The sequence below is a fragment of the Populus euphratica genome, unplaced genomic scaffold (assembly GCF_000495115.2).
Source record: "Populus euphratica unplaced genomic scaffold, PopEup_1.0 scaffold8.1, whole genome shotgun sequence".
Classification (NCBI taxonomy): Eukaryota; Viridiplantae; Streptophyta; class Magnoliopsida; order Malpighiales; family Salicaceae; genus Populus; species Populus euphratica.
The window spans coordinates 2,998,686-3,025,956 of NW_011499855.1; the positions used below are offsets into that span (position 1 = coordinate 2,998,686).

The window sequence follows — 27,271 nt, forward strand, 5'->3', positions numbered from 1 at the left end:
GAGACTCACTCTAATTTTAGCGTGATTTTTAATTGAATGAAATAAAATATTGATTTATAAAAACTTGGTTAATTTAATTAAATTTTTAGTGATTTGATTGATTTAATTAAATTTTAATTGGGCTAATACTAAATAGTTTTTATTTAAAAAATAAAATAATATTATTTTAATAAAAAATATTAACCTAATAAATTACGAGTTCACCAATGACAAGTAACTTAAATAGTGTTTCGAATTAATTAAAGTTGTACAACTATGATTCGGAGAGCACATCTTACCCTCCCACTAGGGTGGAGTGCACCTCCCCTCACGTGGAATTTCTTACCGTTTTATATGCACTCCACGTCATGTTGTCAATTCTACAGATTACAATAGTTGTCTACAAATCGTTTCCTTTTTCTTAAAGATATGATATCCGATTAAAGTATGATTATAATTATTTTTTAATTTAAAAATATATTAATTTTTTTTTTAGTTTTTAAATTATTTTTTATATTAGAGTATTAAAATAATTAAAAAAATATTAATTTAAAGAAAAAATAAAAAAAATTAACTTTTTTTAAAATATTTTTAAAATGCAAAAATAAATATCAAAAGTAAAACCTTTTAAAACTATGGTTTTAGAAACTTAATATACTTAAAATAAATTTTAATAAAACAGAAATTTGATGCTTTTTTTAAAACTATAGTTTTATATGCAGGCCATAGTTTTAAAAATGCAATTCTAGACAGAGGCTGAGGATGGGGGGGCTTCTCCTTTTTTCATAACCAATCCCCCTTCTTCCTTTTCTTTTCTTTTTTTCTTAAATCATTCCTTCTAAATTTAATTGTTCCAATTGCAATGGTAAATGAGATTTTTTGAGAAATTTTATGATTTTTAGGAAGTAATTAATGAAATCCTATTATTTATTCCTTCAATAAATCTTGAAGGAAAAAAATAAACACCAAAAAAAGAGAGAAAATAAAATTAATGACAGTGATAAGAATATATTCATATATTCCTCTCATCTATCTGTATCTATTTATTTATTTTAAATGAACATTAAAAATAATTAATAATATACTATTAATTACTTCCTAAACACCATAGAGAATTTTTTAATGAATTCTTCCTCTCTCTTTTTTTTTGGATAATAATATCTTTTGTTTATATTTTTTCCCCTTTCCTTTACTATTACAAAATGAGAAACTGTTGTCTGTTTCAAAAAGCCGTGATTGTTTGTTTTTTTCTTTTCCTCTATCTGTTAATGAATACAGAGTGGTTTAGTTCAAGAACGAGAGGAGTTGTTATTTACTTGTTCAAGCCAAAGGAATAATAATGGTAACAGTAGATTCAACAGCAAATCCACTAAAATTAATAAAGAGATCAATATCCGAGAAAGATTAGAGTTGAAGTGAAGCATTAGGTAAAGAGACACGATACCTTAATGGATTAAGAGTCACAAACAAATTTAATCTATACGAAGCTGCATTATTAATGTTATCATGTTTCTGAGCTTGTGAGAGTGGGGCGGTGCCACTCAGCAAAGCACGAGCTGTTGGAAAAGCGGCTGTGTCATATTCTGTCGAGAATTAAAGGTTGTAATTTGATGTTCGTTCCTTTTCACCGCCCTCATAGGCCGTAGAAAGGAGAGCCTGCAACCAGTGGCGAGTGGGTATATGGAATACTATGGGCTGCTTGGTGGAGGTAAAAGAAAGGCGTGTGTCATGAGATGAAATGCAACTCCTTTTGCCCTTGCTTCGCCTTGAAGCGAACGAAGGTTCCTTGTTTCCCATATATTTGAATGGACCAGAAAAGCCCACAAAGCTTTCTGGCAGAGACAGAGGAACCACAACCACGTGTGCTGCTCAGCTCCGTCGTCAAAAAAAACTTTATATGGCGTTCGGGACGCACACCGCGCGCAAAAAAACAAAAAGAGGCTTAGTTCAACCCTTTTATTTAACCGACAGCATCTTATCCCATTGAAAAATTCACACACACGATTGTCAAGCCAAAAGATATCGATGATGGTGTAACGAAGTAGAAGGATAGTTGTTGAATCGGCATCGCAATTGTCGAGTGTTGTTAAATCAAGATCTTATGCATCTAAAAAGGAGGAGGGATTTTTTATTTTTTTTTAATTCACGTTGCTCCTTCATTCTTCTCATTAAACATAACATCTTTATTTGTAGGGCTACAAAATTTAATAAAAAGATTTGCAATAATGTAATTCTGTTACACCATTGGACACTCTCAACTTGCTAGTTGGAAGTCAAATAATTTTTTTTTAATATAAAAGAATTAATGTAGAGATACTTTAACATGTTTTTCAATACAAAGTAAAAATTATAATTATAAATTAAAAGGTCAATATTTATATATAAACAAAATGAAAATTATATGTGTTAATAAAAATGATATAAATAAGCCAAGTGTTGAGTGATATATATTCACAGTATAAAAAATAAATAATAATATTCTTTTCTAAAAAAGCTATTACAAAAAAATAAAGTTAAAAAAATAATGATAAATAGACCAAATATAAAATGACAAAATGCCAAGTATTAAGAAAAAATATAAGGATTTTTTAGGGGGGAAAAAAGAAAAATTATATATTTGCCACCGAAATAGTAAAAAAATTGACAAAATTTACAATTATACTATTTCTACAATAAAAAATCATTTTCTTTTAGTATATAAACTAAATAGGTAGTTAACGTTATACCGCGAACCAAGTTAGAATTTTTCTAACATAAAAAAATGATGCACCAGTGACAATAATTTGAACAAACCCGAGTTAACTCTACTAACACAGGACTTGATATATGAAATCAAAATAACCCACAAAAATAAAAGCTAAAAGAAATTGTAAAAATCAAAGTCTAATAATTTAATATTAAGGAATACAAAAAAAATAATTTTTAAAAAATATAACTTAAAAAAAAAACTTAAGTCAACCTGGATTAATGTGACTAATTCAAAACCTACAATATGAGATTGAAGTAAAATAGAATTTTAAAAGAGGAACCTAGTAAAAAAAAAAGACCAATGTTCAATAAAAATAACTTAAAAAACCCCCGAGCTAATCCAAGTTAACTTTATTAACACACTCATAAGATAAACCTACTAGAAAAAAAAGCAAAAAAAAAATAACAAAGCTTAAGTGCCAATAATTAATGCTAAATGATAGAATTAAAAAAATCAATATTATAAAAAAATAGAGGAAAAAATATTTATTAACCTGCCACCTATAATATAAGATCAAGATAAAAAAATAGACATATTAACGAGGTACCTAATAAGAAAAACCAAAGTTAAATAAAAAAATATTGAAAATAAAAAACTCGTGTTAATTTAACTAATCCGCACATAGGATAGCTTAATAAAAAAAAATCACAATACTCAAGAACCAATAATTTAATGTTAAATAATTAAATTAAAAAAATAAATTAATTTCATAAAAAACATTGAGAAAAAAAATCTAATTTAAACTGGATTAACTCAACTAATTTGTTATTTTTTTTATAACATTTAATTATTAAAAATTATAAAAAAAAACAGAATGAAAAAATTAAAATCTCCTTGAAATCAGCCTTAGTTTTTTTTAAAAAAATTTCAAGGGCAATTACATAATTTAACAATTAAAAAGAAAAAAAAAACACCTTTATACATGTTGCTTTTCCTTTCTCTTAAAAGTATGACCGTAACTTTACTATGTGATTTTTCATAAAAGACAAGAAAACCCTCCGTGGAAAGCTTAATATCAATTAATAGACATTTTAAAGAGATACTAGTACGAAAAACCAAAGTTAAATAAAAAACTATTAAAAATAAAAATTAATTTAACTAATCCACATCTAGGATAACTAAATAAAAAAAACAAAAAAATCATAAAACTCAACAATCAATAATTAATGTCAAATAATTAAATTGAAAAGATAAATCAACTTCATAAAAAAAACATTACGAAAAAAAATTTAATTCAAGCCGGATTAACTCAACTAACCTATTATTTTTTTATAATATTTAATTATTAAACAATCCTTGTCTAAATAAAAAAACAGAATGAAAAAACTAAAATCTCCTTGAAACCAGCCTTAGTTAGTTTTTTTAAAATTTCAAGGATTATTATACAATTTAACAATTAAAAAAAGTAAAAAAAATAAAAAAAAGAGAAAGAAACACCTTTATGCATGTTGCCTGTCCATTCTCTTAAAAGTATGACCGTAACTTTACTGAGTGATTTTACATAAAAGACAAAAAAACCCTTGGTGGAAAGCTTAATATTTTGTTGCTTTTAAGAGGAAAAAAAGTTATTTTACTGTGATAAAAAAAAAAGATGTTCTCACCGATTTTTCTTTAATTAATTTCACAATTACTAATAAATCCCCTAAAACACAACTGTATCTCTAATTGCAAGTTTCCTTAGTTTTTCTGGTTAAAGGTACTTTTTATTGTTGTAATAAACAGTGAAATGTGTCTTGCTTTGGAGAAAACATGATTCGGACTAGCTTACATAAGTGGAACCGGATCTGGTACATCCTTGGCCTCTACTTCTTAGAGTTTGAAGAAGACGCCGGATCTTGAGGTATAGGAAAAACCGATGTCATTGAATGACATGGTCGATCATTTAACAAAGTTAAACCGTCGCAAAGAAAGAATTTGGTTGATTTTATAAGATCCACAGCCCACGAAATTCTAACAAAACCACTTTACATTTCTAAAGATCATTGTGGAAATATGGAAAAGACAAGCTTCGAACATGTCAATGTTCACAGAGTGTCTTCAGGAAAGACCATTTGCCACCAACTGTTTGGTTGGAGTTGACAGTCCATAGCATACTCCAAACAAATGCTAAGAGGTAAAATGGAAAATGACCATTTAAGATTTGCAGATTCGAGGTCCTGTCCAATTTGGACAGAACTAAAAGCTGTGCTGCATATCCATACCAGAACGAAGAATGCCAACGCTAGCTATTCCACAGGAAGGAAACATGCTTATGCCATGTTATTATTGCGATCAAACTCAAAGACAACGATTACGGGATGCCAAACTCCCAAATAAGAATCTTAAAAGAGAACACCAGAGCGCAGACTTAATAGATCTTCCCAGAATATCAATTTATTTGATTTCATAGGGATGAACAGCACCGAAATCAAACCTTAAGCGATGCGCCCACTTTCCCAAGCTCTTCTAGGGCCTTCGAGATCTGGGCCTCGCTTAAACCTTCCAACCGAAAGCCCCTCTCAACACCAAAATCTGCATAGAAATCAAAGATTGCACAACTCCACATCACAATCATAGAGCTAAAGAACTAACCCGTGATTGCCCAAGGAAAAAATATCACACAACTCAAACGTATACCAGCATGAAGTACAGCATGCACTTGTGAATGAACAAGGAAAGAACATGGAGCAACAATTCATGCCCATGGTTGCAGACACGTTGGTGTTAATTCACCATCACGCAAAACACAACCTCCTATTTTCGAGTTTCTTAGCCAAATGACAGGTTTGGATAAGGCATCCACACATTGCAGGACGTGATGAAAAAGCATAATTGAAAGCAGAAAATATGTTAAGCATAGGCTGTGCTAAAGGAACACCTCTCTTTCTTCGTGTGTCAAAGTTTTTAACTTCGCAGATTGCAAATATCATCACATGAACCTCCAATCACACCATAGCTTTTAGCTGTGGAAATAAAACACCTAACGTTTAATGTCCAAAACACCTTAGCTTTCAGATTTGGACTGCAATTAAAGAAATAGCCCCAAACAAGCTTCAGCAAATACCACATTACAAAAAAATGACCCATGAATTTTTTTAACTGTTTCTGTAACGAGAAACTATAGACAAGAAGTAACGGCAAAGAAATCTAATCCTTCCAACTTTAAAGCTACAGAAAATTGTATAGCATGATCTGCCCCTCAGATATTCCATCAGAAGCGTCTTATTCCACTGAACAAAGGGTAAGCTGTCACTAACCTACTACCTTATCATTGGAACTTATGTTGTTTCAAGCTAAGTTAGGCGGTTGATATAACAAATTCAAGGAAAGTGGAAATGAAGTGTATCAGTTGGCCATAAAAATATGGCGACTATGACCATGCTCAACCACTTAACCTATAACAATTTCTTGGAACCACGAGTGTAACTTGTAATTAGGAAAATCAATTTAGTACAATGTGATTATCTGCTGCCAAGACTTTTAGCCATTGGCACATACAACATTCAGTCCCATAAGATTATTGATGTGAACTAGAGAAAATATGTGGCAATAACATATCTCACAGCTTCTCAATAATACGAATATTTTTAGAACGAAAAGGATAAAAAAACAAATTGAGAAAGGGCCTGTACGTGCTAATTGCTGTTTAGGATGCATTTGACTTGAGTATTTGATAGAAGGGATCCGAGACCAAGATTCTAGTTCAATTTGGGTATTTTCAAACCTATTATCCAATTAAACGTCGTAGACTTCGGTTATTTGAAATGACTATATTGATTTGAGTCATCTCAGAAGACAAGAACTACAATTCTTAATCTTCCAGTAAACTCTAAAATCCTGCCCAACTAGAGTATCTAAGGCCAAGGTTTAATTACCCAAATACGCAAAAAGAAACATAGCTCTGAGCCCTAAGAACTAATTGAAGTCCTAAATACAATGGGAAACCCACTAATTCATTACAAAAGCAAAAAGAAAAGAGACAAATCCCACTTCAAAAGATTGTCATAAATCCACATAAAAACAAAATAAAGGCAATTCAACCATAAACCAATCAAATGCACGTGGAATTTCAACAGAAGTAACAGCAAAATCTAACAGCGAGAAATTTAAAGAAATAGTGAAATAAGACGGTAATCATTTAGTTGATAACCAAGCGGTAAGAATTTAGGATCAAGGGGATTGTTCCCTTTGTGATCTCAGGTTTGAATCCTTGGTTGTTTATATAATGACCATTGGAGACTTACATGGTTATTAATTTCAGGACCCATAGAATTAGTCGTGGTGCACGTAAACTGGTCCAGACGCTCACATTAATTGAAAAAAAAAAAGGAAGAGAAAAGCGGGATACCATATCTAGCCCATAACTGAGGTTCTATTCCATTGCATTCACGGATCAAGATGGGAAGTTTTGGGTTAAGGGTTTTGAGATCCTTATAATTCTTCTCTATAAATGTTCTGTACAAGCAAAACATTAATGATAGGATACGATCAAATCGAAATGTCTAAAGATGATGTCTTCAAAGATTCTTGTTAGCGAATGTCTACCTAGTAGTCGAACTTGAACGGGAAGATTGGCTTAACAGAATTCGAAGCTCTTTCAGGTTCTTAGAAAGCTGTCCTCTCCATGCCATTTTCTCAGCTCTACCAGGACCGGGTGCTTTGTCTCTTCCAAACCTCAGCTTCCGGCGCCCGGTTTTCTCTCGAGTTTACCTTTTCATCAAAACTAGAGCTTCCCTTTGGTGGAATATACATCCCATTTACTTTTTAAAATGTTTAGTGATATATTAGAATAATTTTAAAAAATGAAAAAAAATCATTTTCTTAAACAAAGAAGTTAAATGCTCTATTTTTCTTAATTGGTAGAAAAAAACTAATTTTCTCGTATAAATTTTCTTACTTCCATAATCTCTCAACATAAAAGAAAAAAAAACAAGGGTGGTGATCTACCTTTTCAAGTTCTGGCAACAAGTTGCTTCTGTGATTTTAAAAACTTATCGTAGTTAAAAAGCAGATTTGTTAACATACTAGCCAACAAATGGCTGGTGACATGGGGAAATTTCATCAACATTTTTGGCATAATAATATTTATTGTATTGTTTTATTTGATAGTTTTAGGTTTTAAAATTTTTGGAAAGGGTATAAGATATAATTTGATAAATCAAATATAATTTTTAATTTAATTATTTAATTGAGCTAAAATTTTAATAAAAAATTATGAAGATTTTATTTTTATAGGGCTAAAATCTCATTATACGTGAAGCCTGAGAAAATTTTAAAATAAAACTTGGAAGTTAACGTGTAGGATTGTTTTAATTTACCTTTGTATATTTAGATTTTTTTTTCTACTTAGCTTAAAATTTTTAATTTAATTAATATTTTACTATTTATGAATCCTAGCACTGAATAGATTCTATTAATTATGTAATTTTTAATTAAAAATATTTTTTTATAAAGGATTTTAGTTTTAATTATGACTTTTTTTATAAAATTTTTTATGAATAATATAAATAAGAATATCTATTTTAATAAAATACTACAAAAATTTCTCTAAATTTCTATATGAATTGTATATGTGACTTTAAGACACGAGAAACCTAATTTTTATTAACATTATAAGACCATATCAAGAAAGAAAGGCCAGAGGTGTAATCAAATGTTGAGAAACATTTAAAAAAATCATAGCAATTTCATACATAATGATCATCTTTAAATATAAAAGTCAATCTTTGGCCCATCAAATCCAATTATTATCCATCCTTCATAGGAATTGATTAATTAATTCTGATAAATGTTACAATTAACTCTAGAACTTCGTGAGTTTTTTCGTAACAACAAAGAAACAAGTATTTTCCTTTTCTTTTTCTTCTTCAGTCGGGGTGTTTTGTAATGCGTTTAAAAAGCATTTTAAAAAAAATTATTTTTTTATTTTAAATTAATATATTTTTAATATTTTAAAATTATTTTAATATACTAACATTAAAAATAATTTTTTAAAAATAAAAAAAATATTATTTTTATACTTTTCCAAATAAAAAATATTTTAAAAATTAATAACAACCACAGTTCTAATTACCAATAATTTTTCAAGAAATATAAAGAGAAACAAGGAAAAAGAACTCTGTGTTCAAATGATACACCCTTACAAATAGAAAAAAGAAAAAAGAAAATAGAGATTTTGTTTTTTGAAACTGCACACAGCCACACACCCCTGTGTTCTTTTATTCCGTCCCTTTAGCACGCAATTTATTTTACTGTTCTCCGAATAATAATAAACAATCTAACCATAACCATGATTGGGTATTTTAATCTAACCAGGGTTAATTAACTAGGGCTAGGATAGGGTTAGGGTTAGGGCATCCTATAATATAAAATGCGTGCGATCTTTTCCTGCGATTCTCTTCGCAGACAAATAATAAAAGACCCACCTGTTCTTCTCGGGAGGCGATAGGTGCGTCCCCGTCTTCTATTCTATCCCCCATATCTTTAATATTAAATTAAAATATTTCAACAATTATTATTATTATTATAGTAGTAGTATCAGATACTATCTCCTGAGTTTTAGATTTTTTTTTTCATTTGATCTCCATGATGCATTCTGTGATTCGTGTCATAATCCTGGAGATTCTCTTAGCGAATTTCATGATTTTACGTTGTTTAATATTTTTGAAATTGAATTTCGATGTGTGCATTCTGTTTCTCTCTCGTTGACTTTTGATTAGCAGTGCTAGGCAATCTGGAATTACTTTATTGTTTATATTTTTAGTTTATGATTTTGTATTTAGTGATGGTTGTTTGGGGTTTAGTTCTGTTTTTTCCCCCTCTCATTTTAGTTTACAAAGGTTATATCATATTCCTGTTTAGTTTATTGATTTAGAAATCCTAAAAGTGTTATTTGGATTCTAATTCTAAGTAGTTTCCCACAAGAACTTAGACTTCTAGACATTATATTGCTGGTACTTGCTGTTTCCTTTTGATATCTCCAGACCGTGCGTTTGTCTTGGTGGTTAATTATGAAGTTCTTATGCTATCTTTGCAGGTAAATTTGTCTGTTCTTAAACACGCCACAATGTCAGACGGTCATGAGACTGATAAGAACATTGAGATTTGGAAAATTAAAAAGCTTATCAAAGCACTGGAAGCTGCTCGAGGTAATGGCACAAGCATGATTTCGCTTATCATGCCTCCACGTGATCAGATTTCTCGTGTCACTAAGATGCTTGGAGATGAGTTTGGAACTGCGTCAAACATTAAGAGCAGGGTCAATCGTCAATCTGTGCTTGGTGCTATTACATCTGCTCAGCAAAGGCTCAAACTTTACAACAAAGTTCCTCCCAATGGGCTTGTGCTTTACACTGGGACAATTGTGACTGAAGATGGGAAGGAAAAGAAAGTGACATTTGACTTTGAGCCTTTCAGGCCCATAAATGCATCTCTTTACCTCTGTGACAACAAATTTCATACAGAAGCTCTGAGCGAACTCTTGGAATCTGATGACAAGTTCGGCTTTATTGTCATGGATGGGAATGGGACTCTTTTCGGGACACTGAGTGGCAACACTAGAGAAGTGCTGCATAAATTCACTGTTGACCTTCCGAAGAAACATGGGAGAGGAGGGCAATCTGCTCTTCGATTTGCTCGACTTCGAATGGAGAAGCGCCACAACTATGTGAGGAAGACGGCAGAACTTGCCACACAGTTCTATATCAACCCTGCCACCAGCCAGCCTAATGTTTCGGGTTTGATACTTGCTGGATCAGCTGACTTCAAGACTGAGCTTAGTCAATCCGACATGTTTGATCCTCGACTTCAGGCTAAAATTCTGAATGTGGTTGATGTTTCATATGGAGGGGAAAATGGTTTTAATCAGGCAATTGAACTGTCAGCGGAAATCCTTTCCAATGTGAAATTTATCCAGGAGAAGCGCTTGATAGGCAAGTACTTTGAAGAGATAAGTCAGGATACGGGAAAATATGTTTTTGGTGTTGATGACACGCTGAAAGCTTTGGAGATGGGTGCTGTTGAAACTCTAATTGTGTGGGAAAGTTTGGATATTAATAGGTACCAGTTGAAAAACTCTGCCACTGGTGAGATCGTCATAAAACATTTAAATAAGGAGCAGGAAACCAACCAGGACAACTTTAGGGATGCAGAAACCAAAGCTGAACTGGAAGTTCAAGATAAAATGCCGCTGCTGGAGTGGTTTGCAAATGAGTACAAGCGGTTTGGTTGCACGCTAGAGTTTGTTACTAACAAATCACAAGAAGGATCCCAGTTCTGCAGAGGGTTTGGTGGGATTGGTGGTATCCTCCGTTACCAGCTTGATATGAGATCATTTGATGATCTTTCTGATGGAGATGTTTATGATGATTCTGAATGACAATCAGCCAACCCCACCCCATTTCTGGTGCAGGACAACGGGGCTAAAGAGCCTGCACCAGCCGCGCGGCTCCGCGCTGGAATTTGCCCAATGCTCAGAAAACTTTGTCAAAGTTCTAATCAAGGTCTTAATCTCTAAACTCATATGGCACTAAATCTCATTATCTTTCCAATAATGTTACATTGATTCTTGTTTTGGAAGAATGACCAGTTTCAACTTATCTAATGCTTTCTTCTTCTTCTTATTCTTCTTATTCTTCTACTACCCTTTAAACAAAGGAGATCGTGATATTTTCCAAGTTAAAACAAGCTTAATGTGGGGATGATGCTTGCTTTTTGTCATGCAGCTACATTTTATCTGAAGTATGAAATATGTTTTTGGCTTGGCCTGGAGTCTGAGATGTAGCAGAACCTACTTCGTTGATGAGTGGAGGAGACTGCAGATATCTACACAGAAAATTATCATTATCTATGGTTGTGTTTTTATGGATGGATATGCATGTGCACTTTAAAGATGCTTTAAGGTTTTGTCCTCGTCTTTAATAAGCTGAAACTTTGTTGAGATGGGAGATGACCATGACTTTGATTTTCTTCATTTACTACTGTTATAATTATGTTTGTTCTGCTCTCTCACCATTAATCTTATTTCATTTTCTATTTTGTTCTTAATGAATTAGATCACTGTATTAATATGATTGCAAGAAGTTGTAAGCCGTGTCGATTCATTTACTAGTTTGTCGATGAATTGAACATATCATTACAGCCGTGATGATTTTTGATGTCTCAACCCCAGCCGTTCTTCTAAGCTCTTCGGTGTTTCAACACCAATTGTCTGAACCGGTAGCCTGTGTCCATTGTTGTTTGTGTGATGACACATTCTTTTTCCAGACGAGAAGGAAAAACAACTGCCCACTGGGTTGGTGCTTTTGCTTCATCGATCCATCTCCATGCCATGACTAAAGTGGAATGTTTTTAGTTCATAGATGATGAACTGGTTTCTTTGGTGTGAATATTTCATCACACGGCTGTAGCAGAATGTTTTGAGTTCATAGATGATGAGGTGGTAAGTTTCTTGTTGTGGATGGAAAAGATTTCTTTCGTCTCGACTTCCATTTTTCTCTCTCGTTGATTACAAGAAAATTGTTCCTTTTTTAAAAAAAAAATATTTAACAAGTTACGTATTGCAATAAAAGGTTAATGTATATAACAATTAATAAAAGTTGATATGCTCGAGGATTTTACTCGGTGTCTCTTCTGCTGAATCTAATGTTCTTGTTTGATTCACTAATAATAAAATATAGATAGTGAATCAATGCATAATAATAATAATAATGTCTATATTTTTTAATTTTAAGGGCGTGTTTGTATTGTGCAAAAAAAGTTTTTTGATGTTCGATTCCTTATATTTGTTTATTGAAAAATATTTTATAGGATAATTAGTTAATGAAAAATATTTTAGTGGTAATAAACATGGTTTATTTATTGAAATATATATATTTCAACCTCAAAATTTTGTTAAAATAATTTATAATATTATTTAACTATTTCAACTACCATCTTATCCTTAATTATTTTTTCATCATTATCTTTATATCACCTTACTATTATTTTTATTATTATTACAACCTCACAACTTTTTTTTTTATCATCATCATTATTATATTATAACTATTATCATTTCATTATTATTTAAAAATATTTTATATGGAAACTATTTTATATTTCTAAAATAATTTATCCTAAGCGTTCATCCTCTGTAACTGATACAAAGGAAAAAAGAAAATGCCACCTTTGCTCGCCGTTTCGTGATCTGGATGAGAGAAGCGGTCCCATTTCCCATGTTGACAAGGAACCCTTCTTCTTGTTCTGAAACCCCATTATTTCAACTCTTCGCTTGACCCCTACGCGGCCGCGCTGGTCCTGTTGCTCTGACATCTTGAATAACCAAAAAGGTAAAGACGTCGATGCCAAATTGAGACTGTATACTAATATCAATAATAAGATAGTAATTAATATCGAATATAATTGAAAACTCCTTGTTCTAATGATATCTCATTGATTTCTATAAATTCTTAGAACAACAATAAACTTTAATATTTAATTTCATCTTTAAATAATAAATTATCTCCTGTGATTGATGATATTTCTCATACAACCAATAGTAATCAATAGTTTCAGAATTGTAATTTTTAATTCCTAAATTAACAATATAAATTATTTAATATTAAAAATGTACAGTTCTTGCTTTTATTTCTCTCTACTACACGAGTAATTATTAATTTAATGAGAGTTTTCTTTTCTTTTCCAATAAATTGTTTATTTAAGAAGCTTGAATTTTATTGGATAAAAAAATTAATAGATCTATCTAAAAATTTAAATAACTGTTTGTCTATTTAATATATCTATCAAATAATTAGGAGTAAAAAATTAATTAATTAATCTTGAAATGTAGAAGGATTATTTAATTCATTTTGCAACAATAACTAACTTGTAATTTATGAGGTAAAAAAAAAAAAAAAAAACTACAGCTGACCCTAAGCCTATTACGAAGCATCAAAATCGAAGCCCAGCCCAGTAAAGTATTAGGGTTTTGGAGCGGTCATATCGAATGGAAACTTCAGCTATAAAAGGAGGGCTATCCGGTGTCGAAGACAAGAGTCGCCATTACACCATCTTCCCTTGCGGCCTGACCCGAAAGCGGGCATAGCTTTCAAACTTCAAACCCCATTACGTATATGCACTCTAGAGAGAGTTTGTGTATCCTTCTTGATTTTTCCTTTTCTTGTTCGTGTTTGCTTCTTGTTATTTATTTTAAATCTTTAATGGATTCTATTTCTGTTGTCTTACTTCTACGAAGCTCCCAATGATTGAAATTCAACATTATTTTAAAGTTTCAGCCTTGTCTGACTGTACATGTTGAAAACTAGCCTTTATTCTGAGGGAGCCTGCTCAATATGTTTTTGTATGTGCCATTTTAAGGAGTTTCAAAATTAATTACTGTTTTGTGTGGAGGAAGTATCTCCGTGGAAATAAAATCTAGAGGTCATTTTTATAAAGGTTGTCTTGGTTGCAAGAACCCTCAGTATTCGTTGGCATTGTGGATTATTATAACCAGATTTGTCTTGTGAAACTCCCAATGATTGAACTTCGTATAAAAGTTTCAGCCTTGTCTGAATGTAGATGTCGAAAACAATTTCGGTTCTGAGGGAGTATTTTTGGTCAATGAACGTGGAAATTTGGTTTGATCTCAGAGTGGGAATTTTCTTTGCATATGTTTGATACGTCTGTTTTGTTTTTGTTATGATAAGAGGAAGGTGCCATGGTTCGAAGACCTGCGCTTTGCTGGCAGATTCAAAATAAGCCCTACCCCAAGTCAAGGTACGGCAGAGGAGTTCCTGATCCAAAGAACAGAATTTATGTGCGGGCATGAAAAAGGAGAGGTGTTGATGAATTTCCCTTCTGTGTGCATCTTGTTTATTGGGACAAAGAAAATGTGTAAAGTGAAGCCCAACAGGTATATGGCTAATTATATAGGAAACGATGCTTTCCATCTTCAGGCTAGAGCGCATCCCTTTCATGCCTGTCTTGCGCATCAACAAATTCTTTCCTGTGCTGGATCAAATAGGCTCAAAACTAGCATGAAAGATGCCTTTGGGAAAAGCCACAGGGGACTTGTGCAAGGGTTATGATTGGGCAGGTTCTGCTTTCTGTTAGATGCAAATGGAAACTATGCACAATAGGCTCTCAGAAGGGTTAAATTTAAATTCCATGGCAGGCAGAAGATTATAGTGAGTCGGAAGTGGGTTTTTACCAGGTTTGTGCCCAATTAAATTATATACATGTTTTGCTTTCCGAGTCAAAGTTTTGAAAATTGACCTGTTGGATTCCCTTCTATCTTGTAGAATACAGTTACCAACGGGAACTCCTGATCTTGTAAAAACACCGTAGATCCTGTCAGCTGCTCTACTTCTCATTCCCTTGATTCTACTGGAAATTTTGATAATATGTTCAAGAATATCTACAAATCAAAATTGATTATAAACCTAGATAGAATTAGGAATCTTCATTTATCTGGCCGTATACACCAGCTAGAAAATATAGATCCGCAGGTCTTGGATTTTCTATACCTTGGTGAAGAAGTGTATGCTGTTCCCTGTTCAGATGAATGGAACCGTATACTTCCATATATAAACTAGTTGGGATGTGATGTTCAATTAGAAACACAGCCGGAAGAGTCTCAATGGCATTGCAGAACAATTTTCTACATAACGCACTAGGAGATAGCCAAAAGCTTGTTACTGTTTTTAATTGCATTGCACAAGGTGACAAGGAGGTGGGACAGCCCGAATAAATTAGTAGCAACACGAGCCTTAAAATTTTGCGCACTCCGTTGATAACAGACTACGGGATTGCCGTGGCATGAAGGAAAGGCAATAAAAACCGACAATAGAAGAGGCTGGCACCAGTGGATCACTATACCAAGCTTGGTATGCCAAAGTCGCGGTGGGACGTTCCATCATGAACCACCACTGGATTGCATTGTAATAGAAATGAAGCACAAAGTGAAGCCTAGAGTTTTAATTTTAAGAGAAGGTAGAAGGGAGCGTTCTGCATGAACCTACCAGCCAGGAAAGTCACTACTCCAAGCACCGGCAGAGGAAGCATTCAACAGCGGGGACCCATACTGCTTGGAACGCTGCTTCTCAAAATAGAGAGAGAGAGCAAAGAAGACATTGCCACTTCCAGTTTGACCATGACCATCTCTTGACGAGGCAGAGGCTCGTGCCTGATAGTACCATCTATACCACGGCCATCACTATCACTACAAGTCTACAGCTACAGATGTCGTAGCAGCAGCAACAGATACTTTATTAATGGTTATTCTAAATCAACATAATACATTCATATCCATTTCATATGATCGTTGACTCCCTTTTCAACCTCAGATTCCGATCGTGAAGTTCAAGAGCTAGAGAGCTTTTCCTCGTCCGAACCTTAACCCTTCTATCATAGCACTAGCTTCTTTTGATATCTCCTGCATCTTCCAATAGGAAAAAGGATCTCTAGAGCCGTTCTCTCTATTTATTACTCTTTATTAGCCTCTGCAAATATTCCCTCGCCTTGGAAGCGAGGTATTCCCTCCTCACCAGCACTCCCTCTGCCTCCCTTTGAGATAAAAAGAAGTCATTTGCGTTTTCCCTTTCATTTGTGTACGGTGTTTCATACATTGATTCAAGTAATTAGCGTTAATACAGTATCAACCTTCCATCCAAGACTTGAAAAGGATTAAACTTGAATCTCACCAATCATGTTATTAATTTCCCATGGTCATAATATCTAAATATCCCATCAGATGAGAAATCCATCACCTCAGCTTACCACCGAATCAACTTTTGTACAGAAGCATATACTCCCGTGACATCTAAGAAGGGATCCAGCAACTCTCAAACCTGTGTGAAGATCTGGCTCTTCAAGACACTCGCTATCATGTCTTCATGAAACCATTACAGACGCATTTTTTTAGCCATTTTTGATTCATAGCCATTCTTGTGGCATGTAAATTACAAATTCCTACACGTTCCATAACTTTTCATAAGACATGCAAATTTTTTTTATTCTCAACAATTCAGTTTCGGATATATAATTATCATCCAAAAGAAGAGCAGATATATAACCATCTGAATTGTGCGTTTTAAGCATAAGTAATATTCATCTTGTTTTAAATCAGAAACCGGACATACAGGTAAAGATGGCAGCTAATTAGGGCTAACCTATCAGTAAAAGGTCAGTCAACCTGTATACATCCCCAGAAGGTCAGTAATACATGCCTCATGAGCAAGAAATGACTGGCAAAGAAAAAAGCGGGGAAGCTTGAATAATTGCACATAAGAGGATCCCTGCAAAACTGATTAAATTCTCAAGAAAACCATAATTTCGTTGTTGTCAAAGAACTCGTCAAGGAATGCCAACACCTTTCCTTGTGGACTGGATTTGAAGTAGCTCTTATTCCTGACAGAAGAAAAACAAAATATATTAAAAGAACCATGTGATAAAAGGAAATTGCATTAATATCAAAACCTGTTACCGATGGGAGAAACAGAGGGGACAAAAGCAAACAATAGGATTTCATATAACTTAAAAAAAAATTGCTAACAAAGGGATCAAAAACATGCTATTTAGGCACGAAGAACTAAGGCATTTTAAAGTATCAAAACTCTTGATAAATACAATAATGAACTTGTAAGCCAATGGAAGAATAATCCACATAGATGAAATCTACAACTGTCAACAAATTCAGATTGACAGATAAAATCCGGATTCCAAACTTCCAGATAAACAACGATACCAAGAGAGATTTTTCTCTTTTGATATGGAAGGACAGATTCATTGTATGAGCTGAGAAATCACATTAACTGCTATCCAAATCATTTCCTATTGTTATCCTCCAAAGATTTACACGCTAACGAGTACTGGTTATCAATGAGAACTGGGTTAAAGGAATTCAATTTATGTGTTGCCGGGAGGGGCGGGACCAGTCCATTTCTCTACTGTTGCATCTGTATAAAAAAATTCACCTTGGAAATGAGTGGATCGCCTTAAAAGCTTGGTGGAATAAAATTTCCATCCTTAGAGCTTTTAAGGGCCAAGAATTGGGGTATGCTAGCATGGGTTTGAGTGCCATTGACATTCTGTGCAAGAGAAATGGGAAGGAGATGCTATGAACATATAAGGGAAGAACAACAAAGCCCTTGGAGCAGTGTGAACAAATCAAACACCTCCCAAACATAAAAGCCAAAACCATCCAGCCTGCTAAGCAGATGCTATGAACAGCTTTGTGCTGAAAATTGCACAGGCAAAAACGAGAAGATGGAGCGGAGCAAGCATAGAGATTTAGAGAAATTAGTTCCGGAACAGTAATTTAAGTAGAATGATACCTGTTCCATAGGTGTGGCTTCATTATCCTTCTGTTCGTCCAGATTGTTTGGTTCAGCCTCATTTTGACTGTCAGTAGCCATTTTGTCATCTTGTTCTTTGACATTGTTTGATCCAGTATCATCCAAAATTTTAAGATCTGCAGGCAGCTGGCCGGAGTTTAATGCCTGTTAAGCAATAACAATTTGGACATGAAATGTTAGTATTGTGATAAACACGAGATATTGACAGATTCTAATTCAAGATATTTCAGTAAGCAAAAAGATGCACCTTCTCAAGTCTTGCCACCTCTTCAAGAGTCTGGGAATTGACAATGGCAGCCTGCACACCGATCATACAACCAAATAAAACGGACGATAATCTGAATTAATCTATAGATGAACTGGTGGAAAACTATGCAGTATTCATCACAAGAATGATGTTTTAAGAGGAAAGGAAAACACTGCAAAGCAATATGCAGCTTCAAAATCCAAGTTTATGGCCAGTAGAAACGATAACAGTGCTTCTACTTCATAATACAGAAACGAATGTTCAAGAAAAAGAAAACTTGACATGGAAGCCATGCTCTAAGTTCAATTAAGGCATATTTCAAACATAAATGAGTTTCCTCGAGTCCTCATTAAGTTAGCTATGGTTATTTGGGTTGCTTGAGTGCTGGTTCATTGTTTTATAGGATTTCTTAGAGATTCAGAGTTAGGATTAGCTCTGTAATTTCAAAATTTATTGGAAACAGACAACAGAAGAAGTTCAAGGTGTCATTTTCTATTCATGTGTCTTGCTAGTCCAACAAGTGATCTTTATTCATATTTTCCTGCTTGAATAGAAGAATTTTTATTTTTATTTTATCACAGAAGATTCCAAACTCCAAGTTCCATGAGGTTGAAGGAGCACAAATTAATCACAATCGAAGATCCATGATTTGTTTATTCAGAGGCAATAACATCGCATTATGAGACTACAAAAACCATCAGATGGCATGATTGACTTATCCTCGGTGTGAATGTGTGATTGCTTAGGAACCACAGCTGTAATTGCCACTACTCCCTCATATTTTTCTTCTTTCAGTAATATTCATCTAATACTTCAAAATCAGGCCACTCAACAGTCACCAAAAATCCATCTTTTCAATGCCAAATCCAGCCTTATCCACAGTTCTCATTTCTTCCAGAGAAAACCATAAAAAAATATAGGTTGTCTGATATTGCTAAAGAGGTAACTACTTTATCTCTGAATATTTGATAACAAAGGTTGCATTTGGTTAGTGTCTAGGATACAAGGGAATGATACACAAGAGACATAAACATGTTTGCTTGAAGAAACGGTGATAGAAACATAAAATAAAATCTTTGGACAGTTTTAGAGGAAATTTTTGTACTTTCAAAACAGTAAGTACAAGAAGACATGTCTACTTTGTCCCTACTATCTCCGTCTCTTATGTCCGGAGACTAGCCAAACACTACCTAACAATTCTCATATATAACTAAAGAAAAGGAAAAGGGAATCAAATATAAACTAAAAACAACATGCCGTGCTCAATAGCATATGCTCAAAGATTCAGATAGAATGGTTAGAGAATAGCATTTCAGTCAACTCAATACTTCTTGGTTATTTGAAATTGCTAGCAAAACCCATAGCCCGGCCCCAAAAACAGGTCAATAAGGTAGAATCAATTCGAAATTGAGCGAATTTGATGTTTTTCCACATATAGGTGGGCAAGGCAGATTGAAATTAAGAATGCCATCTGGAATTTTGGTGTTTTGCAGAAATAGTAAAAGAAAAGAAATTACAAAATGATGTTATTCATGCTTAGGGAAAATGTATTCAGTCATCCTCAAATGATAACCCAAGCTGCCAGTTTTTCATGATCAGTAACTGAGCTGACTCCCTTTCCCTAAATAATTGAAAAATAAGATTGAGCATGGTTGGATAGGGTAAAGTTGGAAAGGATAGACATGGTGAACACCCCTGATGCTCTAGAGCACATCATAATTGAATATACTCTTTTCCTTCCAAAATAAATGAGCAAAAAGCAAGGAAATTTTTTAGCACTGAAGATAATGCCAAGGTTCTCAACATAATTTTAGAACATACTCAACACCTCCACACCTGCCAAAGTTTGATGGGGATTGACATGAAGCACTTAAGTGTAACGAGCATAGTACCTTGATTGCTATAATCTGCTCAGGTGTAGGGGCAACCACTTTAGGAGCCTGTTGTTCCTCTGCAACTTCTGGAATATTTGGAATCTCACCTGGAGTGAATGTCTTGACAGATTCCCTTTTAGCCTCTTCTTCAACCTCTTTGGATGAAAACAAATGTTCTGCTTCTGCTCTCTCCTGCAATTCAGGGGCAAGATTTCAAAGCAACTCAACATGAATAAAAAAAACTATATTTAAAAAAAATACCAGACAGAAGGAACACTTTTCGATCTTCCATGCAATAGCACTTATTTAAAACTATAGTTTTGTTGGGGTAATATAGGTACATCACTTAAGCAAAGCAATGTGTATGAAAAAAAATAAAGACACCAAGAATGCAAAAATTTTAAGGAACAGCAGATCAATGAAACAAAGTCTCACCTTGGCTTTGACTTTCTTAAAATCAAGAACCCGGAGTGATTTTAGTTTATGAATCACGTACAGCCTATAATTTGGCTTTTTTGTAATGGTATTATCCAAAAGACTAAGGAACAGCAGCTTTGGAAGAGAAGAAAGAGGATCAATCTCCGCCAAATTGACAAGCCTATTATTTGTAAGAACCAACGTGTGTAGTTTTGGCAAGTACTCTGCAAAACAAAGCAAACATAAACTTCTTGTACTTAGTACAACCCTGAAAACAGGAGACGTCATAAGGTCTGTCCACATTGGGATGCGTAACTTGAAAGAATTAAAGGATTATTAAAAACTGACCTCCAATGTTGGGATTGATTCGGGTAATTCTGTTGTTATTAATTATCAAAGTGCCCAACCGATTAAGATATGGCATGTTTTCCAGCTTGACAATCTCATTGTCAGACAAATCAATCGTATCAAATTGGTCCTGGTGAATAATAGCAAAAGCAATCCCAGAGTCATTGAATTGTAAGTGCAATATTATTAAGCTGATGACCATTACTAGGTTTGAATTTCAGTTTACACATAGTAGCAGCATGTGTATTAGCTCGAACTAAAGCTCGAATTATATATATAAAAGCAAGAACATTGACGAAATTAACTAGCAGTGTACAGAGAGTACAGAACCTACTCCAGTCCAGATTTAGTTTGAGGTAGGCATTATATACATGAAGAAAAAGCGACTTTATCTCAGGCTCAAGTAAAAAGAAGTGAAGTAGTACCTCAGTAGCACCCAAGTTTTCAATTACAGGAATCTTGTTACCTGCAGGCCAAGATTCGATTTTCATTAAACAAAGAAGGAAGCACTAGAAGATACAGAATGAGAGAGTATGGGCGTGGTGCCCGTGCAAGTATATGTTAGGGTTAGGGTTTTGAAAGAGAAATAAAATTAAGGAGACCTCGAAGATCCAATTCGCGTTCCTTGATGGCATTGAAGAAATGAGGGCTTTTCCAAATCAAGTCGGCTGTCAGTCTCACCATATCTTCTTTGCTCCTTTCTTCTCCTCCTCTCCTCTCCTCTACGGCCCTTAGCTGGTACTGCTTTCAGCTATTCTATTTATGCAAATCACGCGCTGCTACTAATTTTTTGCTATATGCCTAACGGAGCGAACCGGGAACCCCAACAATGCTGCTGTAACCTAATACTTCCGCCGCTTTTCCTCCTTTTTCATGGGTTAATGCTTGCAGAGCCCTTGTACTCTTCATTTTATTCTTAAAACGTCCCTCTACTCGTTTTTGTATCAATTTCATCCCTTTTCCAAAATATCTGATATCGTTGCTCACAGTTACAAAATGATGTTCCGAAGATAAAAATAATTTTTGTTTTTTGGAAAAATGAATTAACTAATAATACGGTTGGGATTTTGATAATAATAATTTTTTAAAGTGGTATTTATTTAAAAATATATTAAAAATATATTTTTTATTTTTTTAAAAGTATTTTTAATGTCTTTATATAAAATAATTTAAAAATATAAAAAATTATATTTAAAAAAAAAACCGCGGTATTGTTATTTGTCATCGTGTTCTAATTATTTACGTGGATCATTCATAGATTAGCGAACATGGAGCGTGTGAAGAAAACCATCATCAAAGTCTACAGACACCGCTTGATCACCAATAACGGTATGGATTCGAAGACATGACGTGTAATCTCGTTATCTTCTTCCTCAAACCCTTCCGGCCCCACTCTCTTTCCTTCTTTTCCAGAAACCCGTAGATACCACAACCGTGCATTCACAGACGGAACCAAAACCCCCTTCATATAAGCCAAACCAACTTCATAATATGATTACCCATTAATCCTTTTCATCAACTAAAACAAAACCTTGTTTAATCCTTAGTTAACATGGAGCGTGTCGTTTCAAGGTTTCTGTTGGCCTCGGCAGTGATTTTAACCGCTGCAACGGTGATTAGTGGCGAGCGAGTCAATGAAACTTCTGCTACAGCGGAGTTAGTGTGGTCAAAAGGAAAACTGGAGTCTGATCTCTTGAGCAAGCCTGAGCGGGAAAACAGCGACTATTCATCCATGGGTGCGGATGTGACGACCATGATGACCTTGACGGCGGGTTTTCTTCTCTTGATGGAGTGTTACGATGGGCCATTGGTATTAAAACACCGTTTCAAGTTTTTTGAATATTTTTTTCTATGTGGTTTTGTTATAATATATTGCTTGTTTTTGTGATAAATTTAGGGCATTCTGATCCAGCGAAATTAAAAGAAAGTGCAGAAGATGTTCAGAGGTTGTCTGCTAGTGAGTTACAGAAGCGTCAATTAGAAATTAAGGTTATAATTTTTAGTAACCAAGGCTTTGATTAATTTTGCTGCTGTTATTAATTGCTTGTTTCTTTTTTCGTTCTGGTGATGTAGTAGTTGATAGAGAAGATGAACATGCCATGTGATACACAGTTGATGCAGATAGCGATAGATGATTTAAACAGTTCATCTTCATCTTTGGAAGATCGCCACGTGCGTTGCAGGAACTTCTCATACTTGTTGAGCCACTTGATAATGCAAATGGTATGTTCAAGTCTAGCTATTTCTCATAAATTCCTTCTGGGGTATATGAGCCAATAGACTTTGAATTCCAGTTTATTGCATTATCATAGGCAAGCTTAGAGATTTTGTTCCTTTTTATTTCTCAATTTTACCATTGCATCCAATATTATCAGCAGAACTGCGAAACTGAGCTCCAGGAGATGATTGTAATGGATGTGAATGTGTGTGCATTTATAATTTTTTTAGATTAATGTGGGTGTCCGGGCCAGTTTTTGCGCACCATGACTAATTTCCCGGGTCCTGAAGTTAACGACCATGTAAGCCTCCAATGACTATCATATAAGCAACCAAGGACTCGAACCTGAAACCACAGAGGGAGTTAATCCTTTGATTCCAGTTCTTACCATTTGACTACCGCTTAAATGGTTGTGCAGCTATGCCATGGTTTGATTTTGAGTCAGACTGACTTGAGCTGATATCTACTTGCTCCTCCTTAATGTTTTGGATCCATTGGAGGCTCTGTGATGTTTGCAATCGGTGGATAGATGGTTGGTTACTTTAGAATCTAAGATGAGCATCTCTTAAATAACTTCACCTCTACGAGCCATGAGTTCTTTGAGTGGCAGGAAAATGTCTCATTGTGGCACATTTAAAATTGCTTTTTGTCTTGCCAACTTTTATAATGTCATGATTACGGTGCATACATCAGTCTCCTTGCTATGGTTTTCTTAATAGGAATAGAGCAGCTAGTTTTGCTGTAGTAGTTCTAACATGTTTTGCCAAAAAAGTTTTTTCCACACAAGAATTACTTCGACCTGTGAAATTAGTTGGTGTTAGGGTATATAGGATTGTTTGTTTTTATATTTTAAAAATATTTTTAAAAAATATTGAATTTTTTTATTTTTTATTTGTTTTAAATTAATATATTTTTAGATTATTTTATTATGATGATATTAAAAATAATTTTTTAAATTAAAAAATTATTATTTTAATATATTTACGAGTGAAAAAAACTGAAAAGTAATCACAATCACGTTATTAAACATTCTATAGAAAAAAGAAAGAAAAGTTCATGAAAAATAGAGCTAATTCCAGTAGTGTTCTTTTTGTTCAATATATCAGTGGAAATAGCGGTTCAATGTGACGAGAACCTAATATCTTAGCCACTTGATATGCAGTGCTGTGCTGGAGTCTTGCTTCTTCTTCCTGTATTAATTTGCAGTGCGACGGGCTTGCTTGTTTTAATCGAGCCTCTGATCGACATCTTTCCCTCTATTAAAATCCTTGAAAATTCCTTCTCGGCCCCCTTCATCCAGACGAAAATATGAAAGTAAGCTCCCATCTAGGGTTGCAAGCACTTGCCAGAAGCTGCAGAATCTGCCGCATCCCAACAAGTGCTGTCTTTCTCTGCGTTAAATAATCCTGGAGATTCTCTTGGCGAATTTCATGATTTTTCATTGTTTATTATTTTTGAAATTGAATTTCACCGTGTGGGTTCTGTTTCTTCCTTGCTGACTGACTACTTTGATTAGCAGTGCTAGGCAAACTGGAATTACTTTATTGTTTATATTTTTTCTTTTTTATTTTGTATTTAGTGATGGTTGTTTGGGGTTTAGCTCTGTTTTTTTCCCTCTCATTTTAGTTGAGAAAGGTTATATCATATTCCTGTTTAGTTTTGTGATTTACGAATCCTAAGTGTTAATTGGATTCTAATTCTAATTAGTTTCCCACAAGAACTTAGACTTTTAGACATTATATTGTTGGTACTTGCTGTTTCCTTTTGATATCTCCAGGATTATGAAGTTCTTATGCTATCTTTGCAGGTAAATTTGTCTGTTCTTAAACACGCCACAATGTCAGACGGTCATGAGACTGATAAGAACGTTGAGATTTGGAAAATCAAAAAGCTTATCAAAGTACTGTAAGCTGCTCGAGGTAATGGCACAAGCATGATCTCGCTTATCATGCCTCCACGTGATCAGATTTCTCGTGTCACTAAGATGCTTGGAGATGAGTTTAGAACTGCGTCATACATTTAGAGTAGGGTCAATTGTCAATCTGTGCTTGGTGCTATTACATCTGCTCAGCAAAGGCTCAAACTTTACAACAAAGTTCCTCCCAATTGGCTTGTGCTTTCCACTGGGACAATTGTGACTGAAGATGGGAAGGAAAAGAAAGTGACATTTGACTTTGAGCCTTTCAGGCCCATAAATGCATCTCTTTACCTATGTGACAACAAATTTCATACAGAAGCTCTGAGCGAACTCTTGGAATCTGATGACAAGTTCGGCTTTATTGTCATGGATGGGAATGGGACTCTTTTCGGGACACTGAGTGGCAACACTAGAGAAGTGCTGCATAAATTCACTGTTGACCTTCCGAAGAAACATGGGAGAGGAGGGCAATCTGCTCTTCGATTTGCTCGACTTCGAATGGAGAAGCGCCACAACTATGTGAGGAAGACAGCAGAACTTGCCACACAGTTCTATATCAATCCTGCCACCAGCCAGCGTAATGTTTCGGGATTGATACTTGCTGGATCAGCTGACTTCAAGACTGAGCTTAGTCAATCCGATATGTTTGATCCTCAACTTCAGGCAAAAATTCTGAATGTGGTGATGTTTCATATGGAGGGGAAAATGGTTTTAATCAGGCAATTGAACTGTCTGCGGAAATCCTTTCCAATGTGAAATTTATACAGGAGAAGCGCTTGATAGGCAAGTACTTTGAAGAGATAATTCAGGATACAGGAAAATATGTTTTTGGTGTTGATGACACACTGAAAGCTTTGGAGATGGGTGCTGTTGAAACTCTAATTGTGTGGGAAAGTTTGGATAGTAATAGGTACCATTTGAAAAACTCTGCCACTGGTGAGATTGTCATAAAACATTTAAACAAGGAGCAGGAAACCAGCCAGGACAACTTTAGGGATGCAGAAACCAAAGCTGAACTGGAAGTTCCAGATAAAATGCCACTGCTGGAGTGGTTTGCAAATGAGTACAAGCGGTTGGGTTGCACTCTAGAGTTTGTTACTAACAAATCACAAGAAGGATCCCAGTTCTGCAGAGGGTTTGGTGGGATTGGTGGTATACTCCGTTACCAGCTTGATATGAGATCATTTGATGATCTGTCTGATGGAGATGTTTATGATTATTCTGAATAAAAATCAGCCGACCCCACCCCTTTGCTGGTGCAGGAGAATGGGGCTGAAGAGCTTGCACCAGCGTGCGCTGCACCGTGCTTGAATTTGCCCGCTGCAGATATCTACATAGAACATTAGCATTATCTATGGTTGTGTTTTTATGGATATACATGTGCACTTTATAGATGTTTTAAGGTTTGTCTTTGTCTTTAATAAGTCGAAGCCTGGTTGAGATGGGAGATGCCTATATGATGACCATCACTTTGATGGTCTTCATTTACTACTATTATAATTATAATTATGTTTGTTCTGCTGTCTCACAATTAATCTCATTTCATTTTCTATTCGGATCTGATCTCAATGAATTAGATCACTGTATTAATATGATTGCAAGTTGTATGCTGTGTCGATTCATTTACTAGGATATGTTGAAAAAGGAAAGAAAGCTCATGAAAAAAAGAGCTAATTCCGGAAGTGTTCTTTTTGTTCAATATATCAGTGGAAATAGCGGTTCGATGTGACGGGAACCTGATGTCTCAGCCACTTGATATGCAGTGCTGCGCTGCAGTCTTCTTGTTCCTGCATTAATTTGCAGTGCGATGGGTTTGCTTGTGTAAATCGAGCCCCTGATCGACATCTTTCCCTCAATTAAAATCCTTGAAAATTCCTTCTCAGCCCCCTTCATCAAGAGGAAAATACGAAAGTAGGCTTCCATCTGGGGTTGCAAGCACTTGCTAGAAGCTGCAGAATCTGCTGTATCCCAACAAGTGCCGTCTTTTTCTGCGTTAAATAAATAGGCAAGGAATCCTATGGGAAATAGTTGCCTGACCGTGTTAAGCACTTTTGTGCCTCTTATGAGAGGACAGCTTATCCTCTTTGGATGCCGTTGGCAAATCTTGTTGTTCATTATGGGTGTGAAAGGACTAGCATTCTTCTCTTTCACGGGGCCAAAAGTACCGAGCAAGGTGACAAAGCACCCATAGCAGTCTAGAAGCAAAAAAA

The 27,271-nt window shown here is 34.5% G+C and overlaps 3 protein-coding genes, 1 long non-coding RNA gene and 2 pseudogenes across 6 annotated transcripts; 4 read left to right on the top strand and 2 right to left on the bottom strand.

Moving 5' to 3' along the window:
- Window positions 1–4,713: 4,713 nt before the first annotated feature.
- Window positions 4,714–7,461, bottom strand: LOC105123133 (NADH dehydrogenase [ubiquinone] 1 alpha subcomplex subunit 2-like). Its single transcript, XM_011022632.1, has 3 exons — window positions 7,253–7,461; window positions 7,056–7,162; window positions 4,714–5,239 (listed from the first exon to the last, which is right to left on the bottom strand). Exons 1-3 carry the CDS (start codon window positions 7,336–7,338, stop codon window positions 5,136–5,138), a joined length of 297 nt encoding a protein of 98 aa, XP_011020934.1. The 5' UTR covers window positions 7,339–7,461; the 3' UTR covers window positions 4,714–5,135.
- A 1,604-nt stretch (window positions 7,462–9,065) lies between these two features.
- On the top strand, window positions 9,066–11,773 carry LOC105123139 (eukaryotic peptide chain release factor subunit 1-3-like). Of its 3 annotated transcripts, none has more exons than XM_011022636.1 (3): window positions 9,066–9,155; window positions 9,744–11,208; window positions 11,363–11,773. In XM_011022636.1, the coding sequence occupies exon 2, from the start codon at window positions 9,774–9,776 to the stop codon at window positions 11,082–11,084; it is 1,311 nt and encodes a 436-aa protein (XP_011020938.1). In that variant the 5' UTR covers window positions 9,066–9,155; window positions 9,744–9,773; the 3' UTR covers window positions 11,085–11,208; window positions 11,363–11,773. The 3 variants fall into 3 exon arrangements, with proteins under 3 accessions (XP_011020938.1, XP_011020939.1, XP_011020937.1); XM_011022637.1 differs by having other exon boundaries at window positions 11,366–11,773; XM_011022635.1 differs by having other exon boundaries at window positions 11,431–11,773.
- Window positions 11,774–13,707: 1,934 nt separating this feature from the next.
- On the top strand, window positions 13,708–15,016 carry LOC105123138 (60S ribosomal protein L10-like; annotated as a pseudogene).
- A 1,711-nt stretch (window positions 15,017–16,727) lies between these two features.
- LOC105123137 (U2 small nuclear ribonucleoprotein A'-like) lies at window positions 16,728–21,809 on the bottom strand. Its single transcript, XM_011022633.1, has 8 exons — window positions 21,528–21,809; window positions 21,351–21,391; window positions 20,926–21,055; window positions 20,596–20,801; window positions 20,179–20,352; window positions 18,287–18,337; window positions 18,019–18,183; window positions 16,728–17,092 (listed from the first exon to the last, which is right to left on the bottom strand). Exons 1-8 carry the CDS (start codon window positions 21,607–21,609, stop codon window positions 17,087–17,089), a joined length of 855 nt encoding a protein of 284 aa, XP_011020935.1. The 5' UTR covers window positions 21,610–21,809; the 3' UTR covers window positions 16,728–17,086.
- On the top strand, window positions 18,331–18,829 carry LOC105123136 (uncharacterized). Its single transcript, XR_841803.1, has 2 exons — window positions 18,331–18,416; window positions 18,447–18,829. It is a non-coding gene; the product is annotated as an uncharacterized LOC105123136 (long non-coding RNA).
- Window positions 21,810–22,998: 1,189 nt separating the features above from the next.
- LOC105123134 (eukaryotic peptide chain release factor subunit 1-3-like) lies at window positions 22,999–26,512 on the top strand (annotated as a pseudogene).
- The last annotated feature ends 759 nt before the right edge of the window (window positions 26,513–27,271 follow it).

Bases quoted from the DNA above. Each gene is read 5' to 3' on its own strand.
- LOC105123133 (XM_011022632.1), bottom strand. From the start codon at position 7,338: ATGGCATGGAGAGGACAGCTTTCTAAGAACCTGAAAGAGCTTCGAATT. The intron at 7,163-7,252 runs GTAGACATTCGC...TTGCTTGTACAG, and splicing joins CGTTCAAGTTCGACTACTAG to AACATTTATAGAGAAGAATT. The intron at 5,240-7,055 runs GTATCCCGCTTT...ATTTCTATGCAG, and splicing joins TCAGTTATGGGCTAGATATG to ATTTTGGTGTTGAGAGGGGC.
- LOC105123137 (XM_011022633.1), bottom strand. From the start codon at position 21,609: ATGGTGAGACTGACAGCCGACTTGATTTGGAAAAGCCCTCATTTCTTC. The intron at 21,392-21,527 runs GTCTCCTTAATT...CTTGGCCTGCAG, and splicing joins ACGCGAATTGGATCTTCGAG to GTAACAAGATTCCTGTAATT. The intron at 20,802-20,925 runs GTCAGTTTTTAA...TTTGTTTTGCAG, and splicing joins AATCAATCCCAACATTGGAG to AGTACTTGCCAAAACTACAC.
- LOC105123139 (XM_011022636.1), top strand. From the start codon at position 9,774: ATGTCAGACGGTCATGAGACTGATAAGAACATTGAGATTTGGAAAATT.